Consider the following 17,500-nt stretch of genomic DNA (forward strand, 5'->3'; position numbering starts at 1 on the left):
TGCATGCACAGAGAGCTGTGCATGCACAGAGAGCTGTGCATGCACAGAGAGCTGTGCATGCACAGAGAGCTGCATGGCTGTGTGTGGATCTGTGACCTGCTGATGACCCAGTTTGGTCCAGCTGTGGGACAGACGTCCGCACCCTGACTCTGAACACTTTGGTTCATCACCGCTGCATGTGTTAGTTTTTTGATTTTGAACAAACTCTTTGGTCTCGCTTTGTTCCAGAAGTCTTTGATCAGCTGTAGCTTTGCAAACTTTGACCTTTGACCTGCTAACTGAGGCCTATAGAGGTGGAGCTGTTGGGACCTCAGGTGAAAGGTGTCGTTGTGTTAACACACCTGAATGCTGCAGAGCTACAAACCTCTGAGTCGATCACGCTCCTGTTTACCCAACAGCTCAGTGTTTCTTCACTTTGGTTCTGTTTTGGTTGAATAAATAATCAAAGAGATTTTTATTATGTCCTGATATGTAAAACATTAACACACCATTGCTAATTATTAAATAACAGAAATTAATTTTTAACATATTTTTTATGAAGTAAAGAAATTTGTCTTTTTTTTTTGTTTGTTTACTTTTTCTTTAATTTTGTGAAATTTGTTTGTCAGAGTCAGAAAAACTCTTCAGCTGATGTTTGTGTGGTTAAAGCTCGTCTTTATCAAAGCTTCACATTAATCCTGTTAGCCTCACAAAAGCTCTAAAAATCCACCAGTGGCTGAAATGTTCCTCCATCAGTGCACATATAATCCACCAAATCTGCATTAATCCGCAGCTGAAAGTAGTTCCATGTAAACACACTGTTTCCTCCCATATTAGCGAGCTGTTTCTTATTTTAATGAATCAGACTGAACCTCTGTGAGCTGTTTTACAGCTTCACGTGTTCGGGTGAAACAGTCTTCATCACGTCTCTCTCCCCGTCTCTGCTGCAGCAGGTGCCAGAAGCTGCAGAGATGAAGACAATCCCTCAGAGACAGAAGGCATGTCTGTCCATCTGTCTGTTTGTCCTCATATCCACCCGCGCTCACTTTTACGGCTTCATTTCATTCATGCTCATAAAGATAACCTGGGGAAGTCCAACCTTCAGCAGGTGTGAGAGCCTGATCGAAGTTTCATCACCCGACTCAGCTGAGAACAAACTGTACTTAAAAGATGGAAATGACCACTGTGATTGTTACAGACTGTATATAAAAGATGGACGTGATCAGCGTGGTTTTCACATGTTGGAATAAGGGCGGAGTGCTAATGCTAGCAGCTAGCTGTGGTGGTTCTACAGTGTGATGATGATCACGTCTGCGTTACACGCAGGAGGACCATGTGACAAACACGCTGACGAGTTTATCTTAGCTGCACTCGGGTTTGTTTCCTGGAGTGGCAGCACAAAACAAAAGCTAGCCGGGTGCAGTGATGGCGGCTGTGGTCGACCGCGGTGAACGCTGAGGCTGTGAGCTCCTCGTTGTGTCTCAGTGATTGTTTTGAATAAACGTCCTGCTCAGCGTCATCCCTCCTGTGGTCGCCTGCATGTCTGCATCATTCCACTTCATGCATCTGTGTTCATGTTTAAGCTTTTTCACTGTAAGTCCATCTCATGGATATTTTTTATGTTCATGACTTCAAACATAAAAACAGCACATTTACATAAGTAAAGTCAGTCAGTGATGAAAGGACAGCTTTGATTCCTCGTGTGTCCAACACATGTTTGACGTCTCCGTCTTTCTGTTTCAGGACGACTACATTCCTTATCCGAGGATCGAGGAGGTGAGACCGATGTTAACACAGCTCAAAACACAAAGCTGAACATTACTGCTAATTGTTTTTTTCAAAAAGGAGGCGTAACAGGAAGTCAGATCAGGGGTGCGTCAGCCAATAAGAGGAGAGGAAAGTTTTATTATAGTCATTTTGTTCATACTGACAGCAGCTAACAATCTTGGGGGGGGGGGGGGGGGGGGGAGACTAGATTCTCCACTGGACCGCCTCCATATGACTCAAACTCTCACTTTCCTCTGATTTGCCGGCTGCAGGAAGCCTGCTGAGGGGTGAGGTGTGTGCTTTTGTTTCACACCTGTCTGAATGTGTGTTGCAGGTGTTGGAGAGGGGGGGGCCGTACCCTCAGGTGATCCTACCTGAGTTTGGAGGCTACTGGATCGAGGATCCTGATGCTCCTCCTCCCTCTGCAGCCAGCAGGGGGAAGGAGGAGGTGGAGGAGGAAGGAAGACAAGAGGAAGAGACCGCCCCAGGGGATTATGGGTACCATCTGGAGGAGATCAACGAGGCTGCTCGGGCGTACAGGAAGCACTTCTTGGGCAGGGTGAGGTTTGATTAAATCCATCTTCATCCTTTGCTGTCACCTGATTGGTTGACGTCCTTCTCTTTTGTTGTCAGGAGCATTTAAACTTCTCGTGCTCATCGAGCAGCGTGGGAAACCTGCTGCTGTCTGTGAGACACGAGCAGGAGAAGGAGCACGAGCACCTCCTCGTCATCATCAGGTAACATGACAGGCTTTCATGGCAAGGGACTACAGACTGTAAAGAAAAGATGGGAAACCCTGCTTTCTTTCTAATGTTCAATCAATCAGAACTTTATTCATCACATGCAAGTTGCCCTGCAGTGAAATGGGTCTGGGCCCAGACCCGCCGTGTCCTCCAGGAGGGAACAAGCATCGAAGGCGTTTGGAAAGGGAGGAGGGATGAGTGCTTATCAGTGTCTGTGTGTGTGCGTGTCCAGAGTTCAGCTGAGACAGTGTCCTTCACCCTGCCAGGCTAAGTAAACAGTCTTCCAGCCAACCCAGGTGGCCTTGCATGGAATGGGAAGAACAGTCTAAACACAGTCGTTATCAGGGTGTTGTTGTTCGGCTCCAGCCTTGAGCCCACAGCTGGCGCCGAAGGGATAGCCGCATTATGATGGTGGTTTTTACTTTAGTGCGAACAGCTCATGAGAATTTCAAAGCAGTTCTAACAGTCCAACACTGGTCTCTCAATCTCCCGTTGGAGAGCCGCGAGCTTCTCCATGATGTTATCAAACTTACGCTCCGTGATGTTGTCAGTCTTGTGCTCAAAGAGCAGGTTCTGAGAACTCACGACCGCAGTGAGCTGCTCCAAGATGTGATTCAATGTACTCTCAGAGGTCTTATTCTGAGTGTTGACGGCAGCCGTAAGCTTCTCCAAGGTCTTAACCATGCTGCACTCAGTGAGCCCATGTTGAGAAGCCGCACCTCATCCCGTCGTTTCAATCCCAGCGGGCAGCCTTGGGGGGGTTTGAACAGCCGGTTCCGCTTTCTTAATTCTCCGATAAGTCAGGGCCAAGCCAGCTCCGATCAGCCAGAACCCTGTTATCATGGTTCATAGGTAGATATCTTCAGCGTCCTCGATCCACAGTCCCGCCAGGCACACGATCCTCTGCCACCCGTCCATCGTGTATCCGGCAGGGAAAGTCCCTCCAGGGCACTCAGGCTCACCCGAGCCCAGACTTCTCGTTGAGAAAAGGGTGTCAATAGCATTCAGAGACCAGTTGATCAAATCCATAATTCTCTTTAGGTTTTAGAGACAGACTGTGAGAGAGTGTTCAGGGAAAGTAATACAAACGAGACAAGACAAGGACATAGAGGCTAAGCAGGGAAGATAAGGGAGAGGAGGAGAGGAGAAAAGTACAACCGCCTTCGCCAAGAGCCAGCCGTCACAATCAATGTTTGAGTCCATGGTGGATGGGAAAAGAACAAATGAAAGGAACCTTCAAAATTAAACAGGAAATAATCTCACACAGACAAAATGAAAAGGGAACAGAGATCATCATGGCGGCCATGACCGGTGTGTTTACCCCAAACAGCTCTGTCCTCTGAGTTTAAGCTCTCTGATGATGAACATGAGCTGATAAAAGCCCAAATGAGCTCAGTGTGAGCTAAAATAATCAGGTTCTAAAACCAGAGTTTGACTCAGTCCACCTACGAGGCTGCTGCTCTCAGATGAGTCAGATCCCGTGTGGAGCAGATCTTCTATAAATTGACCACACTACCCGAAGAAGAACAGCAGCCGACTGAAGTCTGTATGAGCAGGCAGCTGGGACCGATGGCCAACCACCTCGAGTTCAATTTAATTAAGATTTCACGTTGAAATAGTTCTTTGTTAATGCACCCTTCACAAAGTCAGCCACCTCTCCTCTTGAGTCTTCAGGACTGCTCTCTAAGATCTAAAGTGCTCGAGTCAAAGGAAGCTCTTTGGGTCATTAAGGTCACACAGGAGGCAGGTGATAGGGTGGGGCTCATAAACATGTCAGGATCTCGACTTTTGGCACTGATGGCTCATGTAAGCTACTACAAATATCTCGCCCTACTTGAGTCGGCTCATGGCAGGTGTTCGGTAGGCCAGGTGTTATCCAGATATTACGATACACCTGACATCTGGCCCAGATGTGGTGGAGCTCTGGCTGAGTAGAGGGAGCAAGACTTGAGTCATCTCCCTCGGTCAAGGCCGATTATGGTCCAAAGAAAACTGCAGATGTGATCCACACGTGGGTCAAACCTTTATCGCTACCTGGTGTCCAGGTGTGACTCAGTTGAGCCTGAGAGATTATTCCAGCTGTGGATCGGACTGCTCCTCCTCACGTTTTCTTGTGAGCAAATATTTGTGTTTTGTGGTTTCGAGTGCCTGTGTTCACACAAGTCTGTGTCACAAACTGTCAATGAGTCAGTGTGAGGACAGAACTAGTATTTAGTTACTTATTCTTGGAGTTAAGTTTTGGTTTCTGGTGCGTCTCTCCTGTTTCATTAGATCTCGGGTGAAAAGCGTCTACCACAGATTATCTCTGGCAGAGCTGCCGGACATCCCAAGTGTACCAGAGCTGGCCAAGGTAAGCACCAGCATCTCAGACTGGTTCCATAGTGTAGCGGTCATCACAGCTGCTTTACATGCTGTACCGAGTTCGAGCCCAAGTGGGTCCATGATGTCCTCTATGGTTGAACTCACCCACTTTGGTAGAGGCTGAGACTTTTGAAGGCTCAGCGTCGTTCTAACTGTAACCTCGATGTTTGTCATTGCGAAGCTGCTGTGCGACGAAGCGGCAGGTCTACGGTTCAGTCCCGTCCTGTACCCAAAGGTAGGCTCCCACACCGTCAGCACACCTGGGTTTCTGTTCCGTGTCAGAGGAGATGATGCACGTCTGTCTTTGTCTGCAGGCATCTCAGCTAATAGTGAACTATGATGAGCATGAGGTGAACAACACCTACAAGTTTGGAGTCATTTACCAGAGATTTGGTCAGGTACCTCACCACCTGCTCACGCTTTGTGTCCACTCGGTGTTTTTGTTTCCATCTTCCTTCTTTATTCCCACTAGTGGACTGATTTCTAACCGAAGCACGTAGGTTTGTTGATGTTAGTGATCAGTGCACTCCATTAGCTGTTACTGTTTTCCACGGGTTTTACTAAATACGCTGCAACTATCGTATGGACGAAATGAGCTGATTTAGAGGTCCTGGGTGATTTTACATGGTATGACCAAATATATATAAGCTGTAAGCACTCCAGAGGACACTGCAGACCAACCCAAGAAGCTCATAAAGATGTTCGCTCATTCTTAGCGTTGCCTTGTGAAAGAATTTGTATTGTGTTCCAGTATTTTGTTTTGGAGTGCTGGGTCACTGGTACGGCCTGGTTGATGTTATTGATCCTGCTGATTATATCAGCACTTCGTCTGCTGTAAAACCTGTTTCAGCAAATGTTTTCAAACTATGAAAAACACATTAGCCAACATTATTTTTAAAATAATAATCTCAGTGTAGTCCGTCTTTTGTTCTTTGGCATCATTAATAAGCACTTCACATCTGAGAGTAGTTCACCTTCTGTGATGAGTGTATCGGTCGTAGCTGACATGTCACCTGTCCCTCAGGTGTCTGAGGAGGAGCTGTTCAGGAACAACGAGGAAACGCCGGCTTTCACAGAGTTCCTGCAGCTGCTGGGAGACACAGTGGATCTGCAGGACTTCAAAGGGTGAGAGACGAGACAAAACTGCAAATCATCACGTTTAATCAGTTATTTCTATCAGTAACATGTCAGTTGATACCAAAGCAGATCCTTTAGTAGCAACTAGGGCTGCCACAAACGATTATTTTGATAGTCGACTAATCAGATCATCATCCATTGGACGTAAAACGTACAGCTTATTGCACCAGCAGGCATCTGCTCTTATATAACTATCATTAGCTTACAGCTTTAAGTGTTTCAGGTGCTAACTAAAAATAAAGACAAGATGATAGTTTATTAAATGTTAATGACATTTGCAGATTGTTTCGGTGAAGTTTAATAAACTCCTTGCTATCTAAAATATAACAGGACACCGGAGTAAATTCTGGAGCATCTCACACTTCTGATAATCAGCTGTCTGCTTGATGTTTATTCAGCTGTGTAAAAACTATAACTTTAATCTCAGACAAACCGATTTACTCAGGAACAAATAAAATACTACAAAAAGCCAAACAATAACATGTTTAAGTTATCTAAGTGACTTATATATCATGTTTAACCTGAGCAGCGAAAGACGGCGGTGGGTTTGAAAATGATTTGCCGGGAGTCCGGTGTTCTCACGGCGCTAGTGACCTAGCCCCCGGCTCGCTATCGAGCTAGTGGGTAACAGACGTCTCCGAAAACGTCGGAGCGCTTTTGAAAATATGCGGTGTCTTGATAAACTGAGCAGATATTTGAGGTTTACACAGCTACATTCTGAAAATATGTTAAACGTTTATTTTGTGACCCAGAAAGAATAATAAGAGTAATATTAAAACTAACTAGCTGCCGCCATTGTTGGAAACTGAGCTGGGCTGCGCTATGAATTCTGGGACACAGCTTCTTCTTCTTCGGGGTTTAACGGCAGCTGGCATCCTTGTACATGCAGTGCTGCCATCTTCTGTTTCAGTCCGTTATTACACTCTTAAATCCTGCTACTTATTCCTGCGTCTTTTGGGATCTTACAAAGCTTCAAACGACGCGTCGACTATTAAATCAGTCGTCGACGATTTTGATAGTCGACGTAATCGTGACTAGTCGACTAATCGTGGCAGCCCTATTAGACAACCATGGGATTTTCTCGGATCTCTCGGAGTAAATTTTGTAGCTGTGCCACAGTTTAGTCCAGCACGGACTGACGGACAAATCAAACACACAGAGCAATGAAAACGGTCTGTAATCAGTGACCCATAAAAAATAACCTGAGACAGCCCGAGACTCAAAGTTTATTTATTACTCAGAATATTAATTGAATTGAATTGAATTGAATTGAATGCTTTATTGGCCATATGCAGGTTGCCCCGCAGAGGAATAGGACCCCCCCAATTTACACACACAACAAAGACATCACATTAAACAGTGTGTGTTGACATTTCATTGTTTGTCTGCAGTGAAACAAAACATTTACTGGCCCTGAGTGTTTGTTACTGGACCTGTTTAGATTAAGGTTCAGTTAAACGCCTGTTTCATTCTGCGTGTTACGTGTTTCCAGCTTTGCTCCATCACACACAGAGATTAAGCTTCTTAAAGAACAATCAGCACACAAACCAAAATAAATCAGGAGGGAAGCCAGCTCCTCCATGAGCACAGATGGCTGATTCACTCTGAATCGCATTTATTTACTCCAAACTCTAAATAGCTTTCGTTAACCTCAGAGCAGGTCACCTGCAGACTGAGTGGTGCCCTTTTCCTCTGTGCAGGTTTCGGGGGGGTCTGGATGTGTCTCACGGTCAGACGGGGTCTCAGTCCATCTACACGGTCCACCGGCAGCAGGAGATCATGTTCCACGTGTCCACCAAACTGCCCTTCACCGAGGGAGACGCCCAGCAGGTAGGCGGCATGAAGATGGCGTGACAGAGAACCAAAACACAGAATGAGTCAGCGTGAAACAGGAGGACGGGCTGCGACTCAGCAGCAGCAGCAGACGGTTTGGCAGGCTGGCTCCGTGTGAAGCAGACGCCTGCAGCAGGAAGGGATGCTCGTCATCACGTGACCCTGTGTCTGCACAATCACAGCATCTCAGTCTACACCAGAGATGGGCAGTAACACGTTACTTGTAACGCGTTACTGTAATCTGATTACTTTTTTCAAGTAACGAGTAAAGTAAGGGATTACTATTGCAAAAGCGGTAATTAGATTACCGTTACTTTCCCGTAGGAACGCTGCGTTACTGCGTTACTAAAACCGTGATTTATTTGCGAGAATGTCTCATGACAGTGACGTAAGCGAGTGCGCCGTTCGTGACAACAGCTGTGTGCAGATCAACAATGGATCATATATCGAGTGCAGAGAGAGTATGAGCGTGCAGCGTTTAAAGCGTGGAAGTACTGACCTTACTTTGAGTTTGATTCCATAAAAAGTGACAAAAACATTAGTGTCCGCTGTGCATGGGAAGAAAACTTCTTTTTACAGTGAAAAAACCCCTAAACTTCCAAACAAGCACCGAGTAGCTACGACGTGATGGGAAACTCACAGAGAAACTCACGGATTCTTCCACTGACCGCGGCACACCTGCACCAGGGTAAACCTCCGCCTACCCCACTCCTGCTTTACAGGTGAAAATAGAGCAACAGGACCGCTGAGTCTTTGACTTTATTTATTTTCTGCTGTGTTTTACTTGCATCTATTTGAAAGACTGAGTGTAAACACAAAAAATATTTTATTTTATGTGCTGGAATGTGCAGAAAATAGGTTTAAATGTTAAACTAATTTCTTCCCGTCAGAGAATGTTGCAGATAATTTAATTTTTGCTTGATGCATAAAGTTAAAAGATTAAAACTAATAAAACAAGTTTTAAAAAGATCTATCGCTTTATCACCTCTTCAGGTTGTAAATAGTGTTTTTAAAAAGTAACTAAGTAACTAAGTAACTAAGTAATTAATTACTTTTGAAAATAAGTAATCAGTAAAGTAACTGGATTACTTTTTTGGGGAAGTAATCAGTAATTAGTTACTGATTACTTTTTTCAAGTAACTTGACCAACACTGGTCTACACCAACAGCACAAACAGGTGAAGCTAGCAGCTACAGGGGACATGATCTAGAACCAAAAATGGTTTTATTTATTTATTTAGTATCAGCCTGTAAACGTGTTTGTTGCTGCTGTAAAGTTTGAACATGTGAGCGACTCACTGCGAGAGCCTCTGCTGGACGTCAGAGGAACTGCAGCTGTTGATGCTTCAGTGTTTGCACCTGCTTGCATCCAAACACAGCGTGTTCAGTCAGACTGTTGTTCACTGACTGACAGTTTGTCTTGTAACAGTGTGACAGAAGCACTTTGAAGTTGTTGCTGTGCTTCATAAACTTTATGAGCCGTCACGACTGCACGTAACAGCATCACTCTGTCCTTCAGCTGCAGAGGAAACGGCACATCGGAAATGACATCGTGGCGCTGGTTTTTCAAGAAGAGGCCACCCCTTTCGTCCCCGACATGATCGCCTCCAACTTCCTCCACGCCTTCATCGTGGTGCAGGCGGAGGAGCCGTGCTCTGAGACCACCTCCTACAAGGTACACGCCGGCTTCCTTTTCTCCATGATGGAGGTTTTTTATAGATTTGACTCTGTCGTCTGTGAGGTTCATGGCATCAGATGCAGTTTAATCTGGGAATCAAAGACGAGCTTTAATCTGAATTCACAGAAACAAACCCAAATCCTCGTGGTGGCTGAAGATCTCTCTATCAGCCTCTGAAACATGACAACAACGGAGATGAAGCCTCACACCAGAGGCTCCTCCTTCTCTTACTGAGGAGAGGAAGCGTCTCTATTATTGCTCATAGCTGGGTGGGTTTGCGTGGGTGGGGATCAGACACAGATCTGCCTGTTTCACTCCACCAGTTACAACAGCTGTTCTGACTGACAGGTTTCCGTCACAGCGCGAGAGGACGTCCCGCCCTTTGGCCCGCCCCTCCCCGCCCCTGTCTTTAAAAAGGTGAGGCTGTCGGACGTTTCATAGGAACGTGAGGCTGATCTGAGAGCTGTGGTTAAGTCTGCTGCGTTTTGTACTTCAGGGTCCAGAGTTCAGAGAGTTTCTTCTCACCAAACTCATCAACGCAGAGCTGGCCTGCTACAAGAGCGACCGCTTCGCCCGACTCGAGGTAGAAAGAGCTGCAGGCCGTCCCCCAGAGTCACAACCACACCGTGTGTCTAATAAGACAGACGCAGTGATGCAATCACAGTAACAGATTTCAGTACTGAGCTCATGATGTGACAGGAAGTATTTAATTACCGGGCGTTAGTTCCTTGTATTTATATGAACCTGCAAACACATGAAGGCAGGACCAGCAGAATAAAGAGAAACACGTCCGCTTCTACAGGAAGCAAAGGAATAATTATGTTGCAGGTAAACTCCTGCAGTGCGTCTGTCATTTCGCTGCACTGTTCAGACTGCGAGCGTACTTGATGGACGCTCGAGTGATTTGTTTTGGTTTCGATTATAAGTGACAGTAGAGAAAAATGATTCATATTAAACATAAAGTCAGTGATGTTGCAGAGAAGCCTGACACTCTAAAAGCTGCTCGCCTGTGCAGAAGATCTGCGACACCTCCTGAACTTTAGAGAAATAACACAGCGAGGACATGAGGGGTTTCATGATTCTTTGCGTCTCCGTCAGGAGCGAACCCGCGCCGCCCTCCTGGACAGCCTCCACGACGAGCTGCAGAGACGCTCCCAGAGCATGCTGGGATTGACGTCAGGGCCGGAGGAGGAGGGCCGAGGGGAGAACGGACAGGCCCACGGAGGACTGCTGGAGTCCATCAAGGTGAATGTTGACCTTTCCTCCTGTCGTCTTCTTCTTCTCCTGCTTTGAAATGATGGTTTTATGGGATGCTCCAGAACCAATCCAACTCACATACCTCCACCGAGGAAAGTAGTCCCACTTTACAAGCAGTAAAAGCTGTAATGTGAATGTTAGTGTGTCAGCAGCGTGTTTTAGACTGGAGCTACTGTCAGTGACACCGGACTCTTACCTCAGCACGTGATCTGTCACTATTACAGTTTTATTTCCCAGTTTTTGGTCCACGTAAATGTGTTTGACACAGTAATAGACATGTTATATAGAGCATGTTATATTTTCCCTCATCAATGAATTATGAAGTAAATTTATTTCTTTTTTATTTACTTTATGGAACTTGTGCATTTTTCCATCCAACTTTCAGTGATAGTGAAGTTAAAGCCGTGCAGTCTTTATCCACAACATTATGTTTAATTAGTAAGAAAATCATTTTTACAACAACAAAGAAATATTTATTAGGAAAAACATGAATTTCATAGCCAGTAAAAGCAGAGATAAGGTTTTGTTGAAGTTGCAAACAGCTGCTTTCTGTATTAGAGTCACAGTCACACTGTGGAGATAGCTACAGCTTTTATTCTGAAAGGCAAGGGCAGGAAGAAGCCAAATCTTTTTCCATTTCAGAGGGCGATGCGAGGGAGGAGCGTCTCCATGGAGACCATGTCGAGGGGCGGGGTTGGACTGCCCACCAGTTTGAGTGGGGGGGGTCTGGCACACCTGAACGTGGAGGTGAGTCGTTCTGCAGGTAACTGAAGGAGCAGGTTGAACCCCGCTCGTCTGTGAGCGGCCCCCGTTGACACCTGGACTCTTTGCGTTGGCAGTGTAACGTCAAGTCTCCCGTGAAGCGGCGCTCGGGACTTTTTCCTCGCCTGCTGAGCGTCGACAGCCAAACAGAGAAGCACAGCCAGAGGAGGTAACGCTGCCCAACGTGCCTCTCAGTTTGTTTACCTGGACAGTAAAGTTCAAACCCACCAGTGTGCATGTCAGCACGGCTGCACAGGTGGGGGTGCACCTTCAGGAGAGCTGGTCTCGACAGGTGTGCTGTGTATTGCTGAGCTAACAGCTTTAACCTGCCTCCAGGACATTAACCCCGCCTCCTCCTGTCTCTGATACGCCTCCTCAGCCTCCTCGGTGAGCAGAGGAGCTTCGACGGCTGCAACCCGATGCTGGAGGTGAGGCCAGAGCTGCCGTCCAATCCTAGCTCTCCAGAGGCGGGGCAGCGGGACAGGTGTGTGCAGCAGAAGCAGCAGCAAGTGAAAGAAGCAGATGTTTCAGTTTTCACTGCGAAACAAAAAACTTCATCACTTTTTCACTTTCACGGGCAGGATTCACACGAAGAAGGAGAGCAGTAAGATTTCCAGGTCGACATCCAGCACCTGCAGCTTCAGCATCCCAGCTGACGACACACACCTGGTGAGAAAACACGCTCAGCGCTACATTCAGCTCAGTGTTATTTAGGGCGCCTTGCATTGTAACGCAGACCCTCATCACTGCGTCCTCTCTGTGTCTGTGCGTGTCCAGGCTGCGACGGTAGAAGGTCAGAGTTCAGCTCCGGTCATCGTGTGCCGCAGCCCCACAGGTGCGACGCCCGCTCACCGCCAGCGTTTCTGTTCTGGAGCCGTTCTCACGTCTCGTTTGCTCTCTCCTCTCTCAGAGCTGAGAAACAAGAACTCGCCCAGATCCAACCTGAAGTTTCGCTTCGACAAGCTGAGCCACTCCACCGCAGTAAGTCTGTGTGACAGCCAATCAGCACGCTCGCTGTTTACCTGGATATGCAGCTGATTGGGCTGCACGACTCTCAGGACGTCACTGCTGTTTTTAATTTTTGTTCAGTGTGATTTTTCAAGTATGTTCTGTGTAATCTGATTACTGAGTGTGAAACCTTCCTTCCGTCTGCAGCAGGGACACTGAGCTGACAGGACGGCGCTGACAGGTGTGTGCTTTCCCAGAAGTCTGCTTTTCAATCCCATTTTTCAAAGTGCTGCTTCTGTCACTCTGTTCTGCTTCTGAGTCTACTTCCTGCTTTATTTTGAAAGTTAGTTCTTCCTGTAGCATCCTATGTTTTACTTCCTGTCTTTGTTGGCTCATGTTCACACTTTCTGGGCGGTGATGTGTTCTCCTCTTTCTCTCGCTGCTTTCCAGAATAAAAGCCTGAAGCTTCAAACAGACAGCAGAAGGAGGAGGAGGAGGAGGAGGGTCTCCTGATGGACCACCACACACACATACTTGTCTTTCTGTCTTTGTGAGGACCCCGAGTGCAGCTCTCCTGTTTCTGTTTTTTTTCTTCTCATCTTCTGCACAAACCATAAAATCATTTCTGAACATAAACATATGTGTGCGCAGGACACTGAACTCCTTTTTAAACCGTTCTACGGTCAAACTCGACGCAGAGCTCTTCCTGTTTTGCGCTTCATTCAGTGTAAGATGTAGCTGTAGAAACTTTATTTATCACAGAAACAGCAGCAGCTCTTAAAACTTTACTTTAATGAGCAGTTTGGTTTACGTGGAAACAAACTGATGATGAGTAGCTCCAAACACCAGGGGGCGCTGCAGAGAGGGGCTGAGATTCCACCCAAAGGACCAGGACCCGCAGCTAAGCTTCCCTGAGGGGCAGCGGTTGATGCCCCTCTCCCCAAACACCGCTGAGGTGCTCGCGTCCAGCTGGGAGACATCCTCTCTCCAAGTATTTCAACCAAAACAAGAAAAACAAAAACACCACGGGAGCTCAAAGTTTGGGGATTCACTCGTATCAGCGGCAACCACAAGAACTGTAACGCCCCGCCCCCTGTCTCCCTGTGAGATGATTGGTCCTCAGTGCCGTTTAGTCTTTTTGTCAACCGGCGCGTGCTGGTCCCCCGAAGGTGCCTGGTCCTGGAGGAGAGCTCCTGCGGTGGACGCGAGGCCTTTATCACCCTAAAGTTTGTGACTCTGATGGTTTCTCAACACAGACGCTGTGTGACATCATAAAGATCCAAGTACAGAAAAACTGCGGTAAAGCTCGTAATTAGAAATGTTACGTTTGTTACGAACGCCCACCGCGTGAACGGGGAGGAGGAGCTGCTCGATCTGCGCGTCTGTGGGATTTATTCTTATTACAGTTTTTTCTGATTGCTTAAGCACATTTTTTGTAACTATTGGCTAATTTTGCAAAACTCTTCACACAAATAAGAAAACCTGTCACCCAATCATCAAAACATTGTAGTTCTCTTGCAAAAGCAAACACAGCTAGATTAACTCTTCACACCTTCGTAAAAATGGTGTTTCCGTATCAAACAGTACACACAAGCCATCATCTACTAAGCACACAATGCGCCAACTGCACACTGATGGTATGAATACAAAACACATCTGGCTTTTGCTTTCTCTGTGCACAAGGTAGGCTATGTCAGTGTGAGCTCATACTTCTGTCATAGATCCATAAGCATAGAGGGATCCAAACTTCAAGTACTGGTGTTTATTCAAACACATCAAAACAAACACAAGTGTTTATTTCCAAGTATAGGATTATTTGCAATCGCCATAATGACTATATGGGTTACTTGGTCTGCAGTGAACATGCTTCCTCTGCCCCAGCATCTGGTCATCTAGCAATTCTGTAAAGTAACAATTTCAGTATTTTTACATCAATGGTATTGGTGTGTTTCTCATTGGCATATGGCAGTGCTACAAATCTTTGTGCGAAGTGACTGTACTCACCGATTCTCATTTCAAGATGTCCTTATGGTGCTTGCTACAGTGTAGCGGCTCGAGTTAGGCTGGACCCGTTGGCCAGCTTCCCTCAGGGTCATTCCACGGTTGATTACATGGTCCACTATTGTAGCTCTGATGTCATCAGCAATTCTATTTCTTACTCTTCCTACCCTTCCTCTCCCCCCTCCTCATCTTCCTCTCCCCCCTCCTCGTCTTCCTCTTGCTCCTCCTTGTCCTTGTCGTCCTCTTCATCCTACTTCTTCACCTCCACGTCCTCTTCCTCGGCCTCCTCTACTTCTCACTCTTCCTGCTCCCTCCATTGTACTCCGCACACACAGCTTACCTGTATTATAGTGCTTAGGCTGATTGCAAAGTGAACTAATTATCTAAAAAAGTTTTCACATGTGAAAGTGTGCCAGACAGTTGGCAAATTAGTGTTAATGATAGCCATACATGTGTATACTTTTGCTAGGAGTGTGTTGGAAATTTGGTAATTGAGTGTTGTGCAGTGAATTGTGCCTACAGTCTTGCAAAGTGTGTGTTACAAAATTGCAAACTGAGTGCAAAGCAGTTTTTGTGCTTTTAGTTTTGCAAACTCAGTGAGTGGTTTTGCTATAAGTCTGAATAGTTTTAGAGATTGTGCTACAGGAATCACAGTTAGGGTTTAAGCATTCAGAAAAAACTGTAATAACAAATAATAACACGTGGCTGCGGGTTCAGATTCAGACAGACGCTGCCGTTCTCCACGCACACTGTCACGTCGTGAGCTCCACCTGAACCTTTTTTAGACTGCTGCGGCACACAGCGGCTGAGCGACGGGGCTCAGGTGGGCGGTGCTGCAGGTGAGTCAGAGGTGGAGCTGCTGGAGGTCAGGGAGAAGAAGAAGCTTTGCGCTCCCTCTCTGAGGGACAATCGCACCAATTACGTCGAGTCTCGAGGTCACTCACTCCACTGGAAGCTGCGCAGCTACAGGAGTTCAGGTTTTCAAAATAAAAGCTGTGGTTTGTTTTAAAAGAGGGACGATGATGCAGCATGAACACAAAGATGTCTGCATGTGTTTCTGATGTCATAAAGTGTGTGTGCGTGCGTGCGTGTGTGTGTGTGATGTAAAGCATGAATCTGTAAAACTGAACATTTCACAAATAAAAATCAGCTTCTTTCAGTGTTTATTGTTGTTTTTGTCGTGTCATTCTCTCCCAACATTAAAGCGGATTATTTTTCGTCTCAGTGGGTTTTTACTTTTGTATTTTTTTTTACTGAAGACACGCTTCAGCTGCAGAAGTCATTTTTGTCTGCAGCTACAAACTACTGTGCATGTCGTGTTCATGCACAGCTGGAGCCTCAGAGCCAGATGCTGGTTCAAAGCATTGAAAAAGGTTGATTGTCCTTTTGTGAAAGAACAAAAAACTAACAAATAATTAGTTGTTAGTTGTTCTTCTCTGTGTTTATTTGTGTATTTGTGTGTCTGAGTATCTGTTATAAAACAATTAAAGCAAATAAATATGGAACTTTATAAATAAGAGAGAAAATTATTGTTTAACTGAGAGATGAATAAATGTTTTTATACTGCGTTTTCATTAGTTTCTATTTCTGTCACAGCCTTGTGTTTATTTCTTTATTCAGTGTAATTCTGATAATGTTTTACTCTGTTATCATGCTTACCTGTTTATTAATTAGTTTGTACTTTTTTATTTAGATTTTTCAGACATTGTGCAGTACACTTCAGCCCTGTTATATTTAGGACTGTTTACATTTATTAAAATTTTTTTTACATGTTCTACTATATCGTCTGTGACGCTGTTAGCGTGTCTGTTGTTCAGCACCGCCATCTGCTGAGCTGAGCATGACATCATGTTTTACCCTTAAAAACCACAGGGGGCGGAAGAGCTCTGGTGCGCCGCCTGCAGGCCGCAGAAGAAGCCGTAGTTACCGTTTCCGGGTCAGCCCAGAGCCGCAGCGCTAGCGGCCGTTGTTAGCTGCTTGGTTAGCACCATGGCGGCAGTACGCAGCTTGCGGGTCTCGGTGAAATCAGACAGCGGCTCTGACCGCTCGGACTCCGATTCCGAGTCGGATAGAGATGCCCGCGAAGCCGAGCCAATGGAGGTGGAGGAGGGAGAGCTGGAGCCCGAGGACATCTCCGTTAACCGCTCTCTGAAGGAGCTGCTGCCGGTAAGCCCGGACTAGGCCCCGGCACTCCGGGGACTGGCGTCTCCGTCGCCCGGCAGATCCGCAGGAAGTGTCGGCTAGCGGTTACTTGGACTCCCGGCTCTCTCCCCGGGAGTCAGGCGTCCGCCCCGTGCTGTGGGGGCTGCCGATGAGCGGCGGGGGCCTCGCGTTAACCGGGGCTGGTTTACGTTTTCGACATGTTTGCGGGGTTCGTGTTTATTTCAGTCACTTGTTGCTGTGTTCACGTGCTGTTTGTGTGGAGCGCACGTCCCACCAAACTCTACTTAAAAAACATCGAATTTAAGATGTTTACGTGTAAACGCAGAGTGCTCAACTATTTCAACAGGTATGCGCATACCGAACTGTTCTGCTTTCTTCTAAGCGTGAACCTGGGTTTCATTAGTCTTCCTTTGTTATTTACTCTTCCTGCTAGTATAGAGTGGCCCTGCCATTAAACCTCAGCTAAAACTAGGACGTTTAACGTTTTTACGTGCAGAAAAATGCAAAACGGGGAGAGTTATTCTATTTGAATACACGCGCACTTAGTAGTTTTTATACCTTCACGGGTGTTTCCTCCCCTGCCAGCACACAGACAGTATCCAGAGCAGTTCATCAGCTGGAGAAATGAAAGTTTTCTTCTTGTGTGAAAGTCGCGTTAGAGTTGCTCTGGAGGCCTGTGTGGCTGCTGCTGTGGACTTCATGCAGCCTGTGTTTCTCATGTGTTTACAGTCACTTTGTAATGTTGCTGAGGCAAACCAACAGAAATGGCTCAAAGGGAAAGTGAAACCGTGGCCTCCACTGCTGTCTGTCTGTTTCACAGGACACCAGTCGGCGGTATGAGAACAAGGCCGGAGCCTTCATCACTGGAATCG

At 46.3% G+C, this 17,500-nt stretch overlaps 2 protein-coding genes across 3 annotated transcripts in view; both read left to right on the top strand.

Annotated features, from left to right (window-relative positions):
- The first annotated feature begins 935 nt into the window (after nt 1-935).
- LOC146624860 (rap1 GTPase-activating protein 2-like) lies at nt 936-16,438 on the top strand. The gene is made up of 22 exons (XM_085363487.1): nt 936-977; nt 1,723-1,755; nt 2,081-2,305; nt 2,380-2,483; nt 4,761-4,839; nt 5,032-5,085; nt 5,165-5,248; nt 5,875-5,975; nt 7,688-7,817; nt 9,339-9,494; nt 9,846-9,914; nt 9,994-10,080; nt 10,596-10,742; nt 11,397-11,501; nt 11,594-11,685; nt 11,896-12,000; nt 12,098-12,185; nt 12,294-12,351; nt 12,427-12,497; nt 13,634-13,763; nt 15,251-15,400; nt 16,338-16,438. The coding sequence occupies exons 1-22, from the start codon at nt 951-953 to the stop codon at nt 16,436-16,438; spliced, it is 2,196 nt and encodes a 731-aa protein (XP_085219613.1). The 5' UTR covers nt 936-950.
- The window catches only part of ncbp3 (nuclear cap binding subunit 3), a 13,206-nt gene continuing 12,130 nt past the window's right edge, over nt 16,425-17,500 (top strand). For both annotated transcript variants that reach the window (XM_085364185.1, XM_085364186.1), the window contains exons 1-2: nt 16,425-16,631; nt 17,449-17,500. The exon at nt 17,449-17,500 is cut by the window's right edge and continues 14 nt beyond it. In XM_085364185.1, the coding sequence (XP_085220311.1) occupies nt 16,455-16,631; nt 17,449-17,500 (229 nt within the window). In that variant the 5' untranslated portion in view covers nt 16,425-16,454. The remainder of the gene's footprint in view (nt 16,632-17,448) is intronic.

This window comes from Diplotaxodon limnothrissa, linkage group LG10, assembly GCF_057381915.1.
Source record: "Diplotaxodon limnothrissa isolate DT_005_m linkage group LG10, D_limnothrissa_male_GT1.1, whole genome shotgun sequence".
NCBI lineage: Eukaryota > Metazoa > Chordata > Actinopteri > Cichliformes > Cichlidae > Diplotaxodon > Diplotaxodon limnothrissa.

What these genes read in the sequence shown, in the direction of transcription:
- LOC146624860 (XM_085363487.1), top strand. Translation starts at nt 951, where the DNA reads ATGAAGACAATCCCTCAGAGACAGAAG. An exon ending in GGAAGCACTTCTTGGGCAGG is followed by an intron (nt 2,306 to 2,379) that starts GTGAGGTTTGAT and finishes TTTTGTTGTCAG; the next exon opens with GAGCATTTAAACTTCTCGTG. An exon ending in TTTACCAGAGATTTGGTCAG is followed by an intron (nt 5,249 to 5,874) that starts GTACCTCACCAC and finishes CCTGTCCCTCAG; the next exon opens with GTGTCTGAGGAGGAGCTGTT.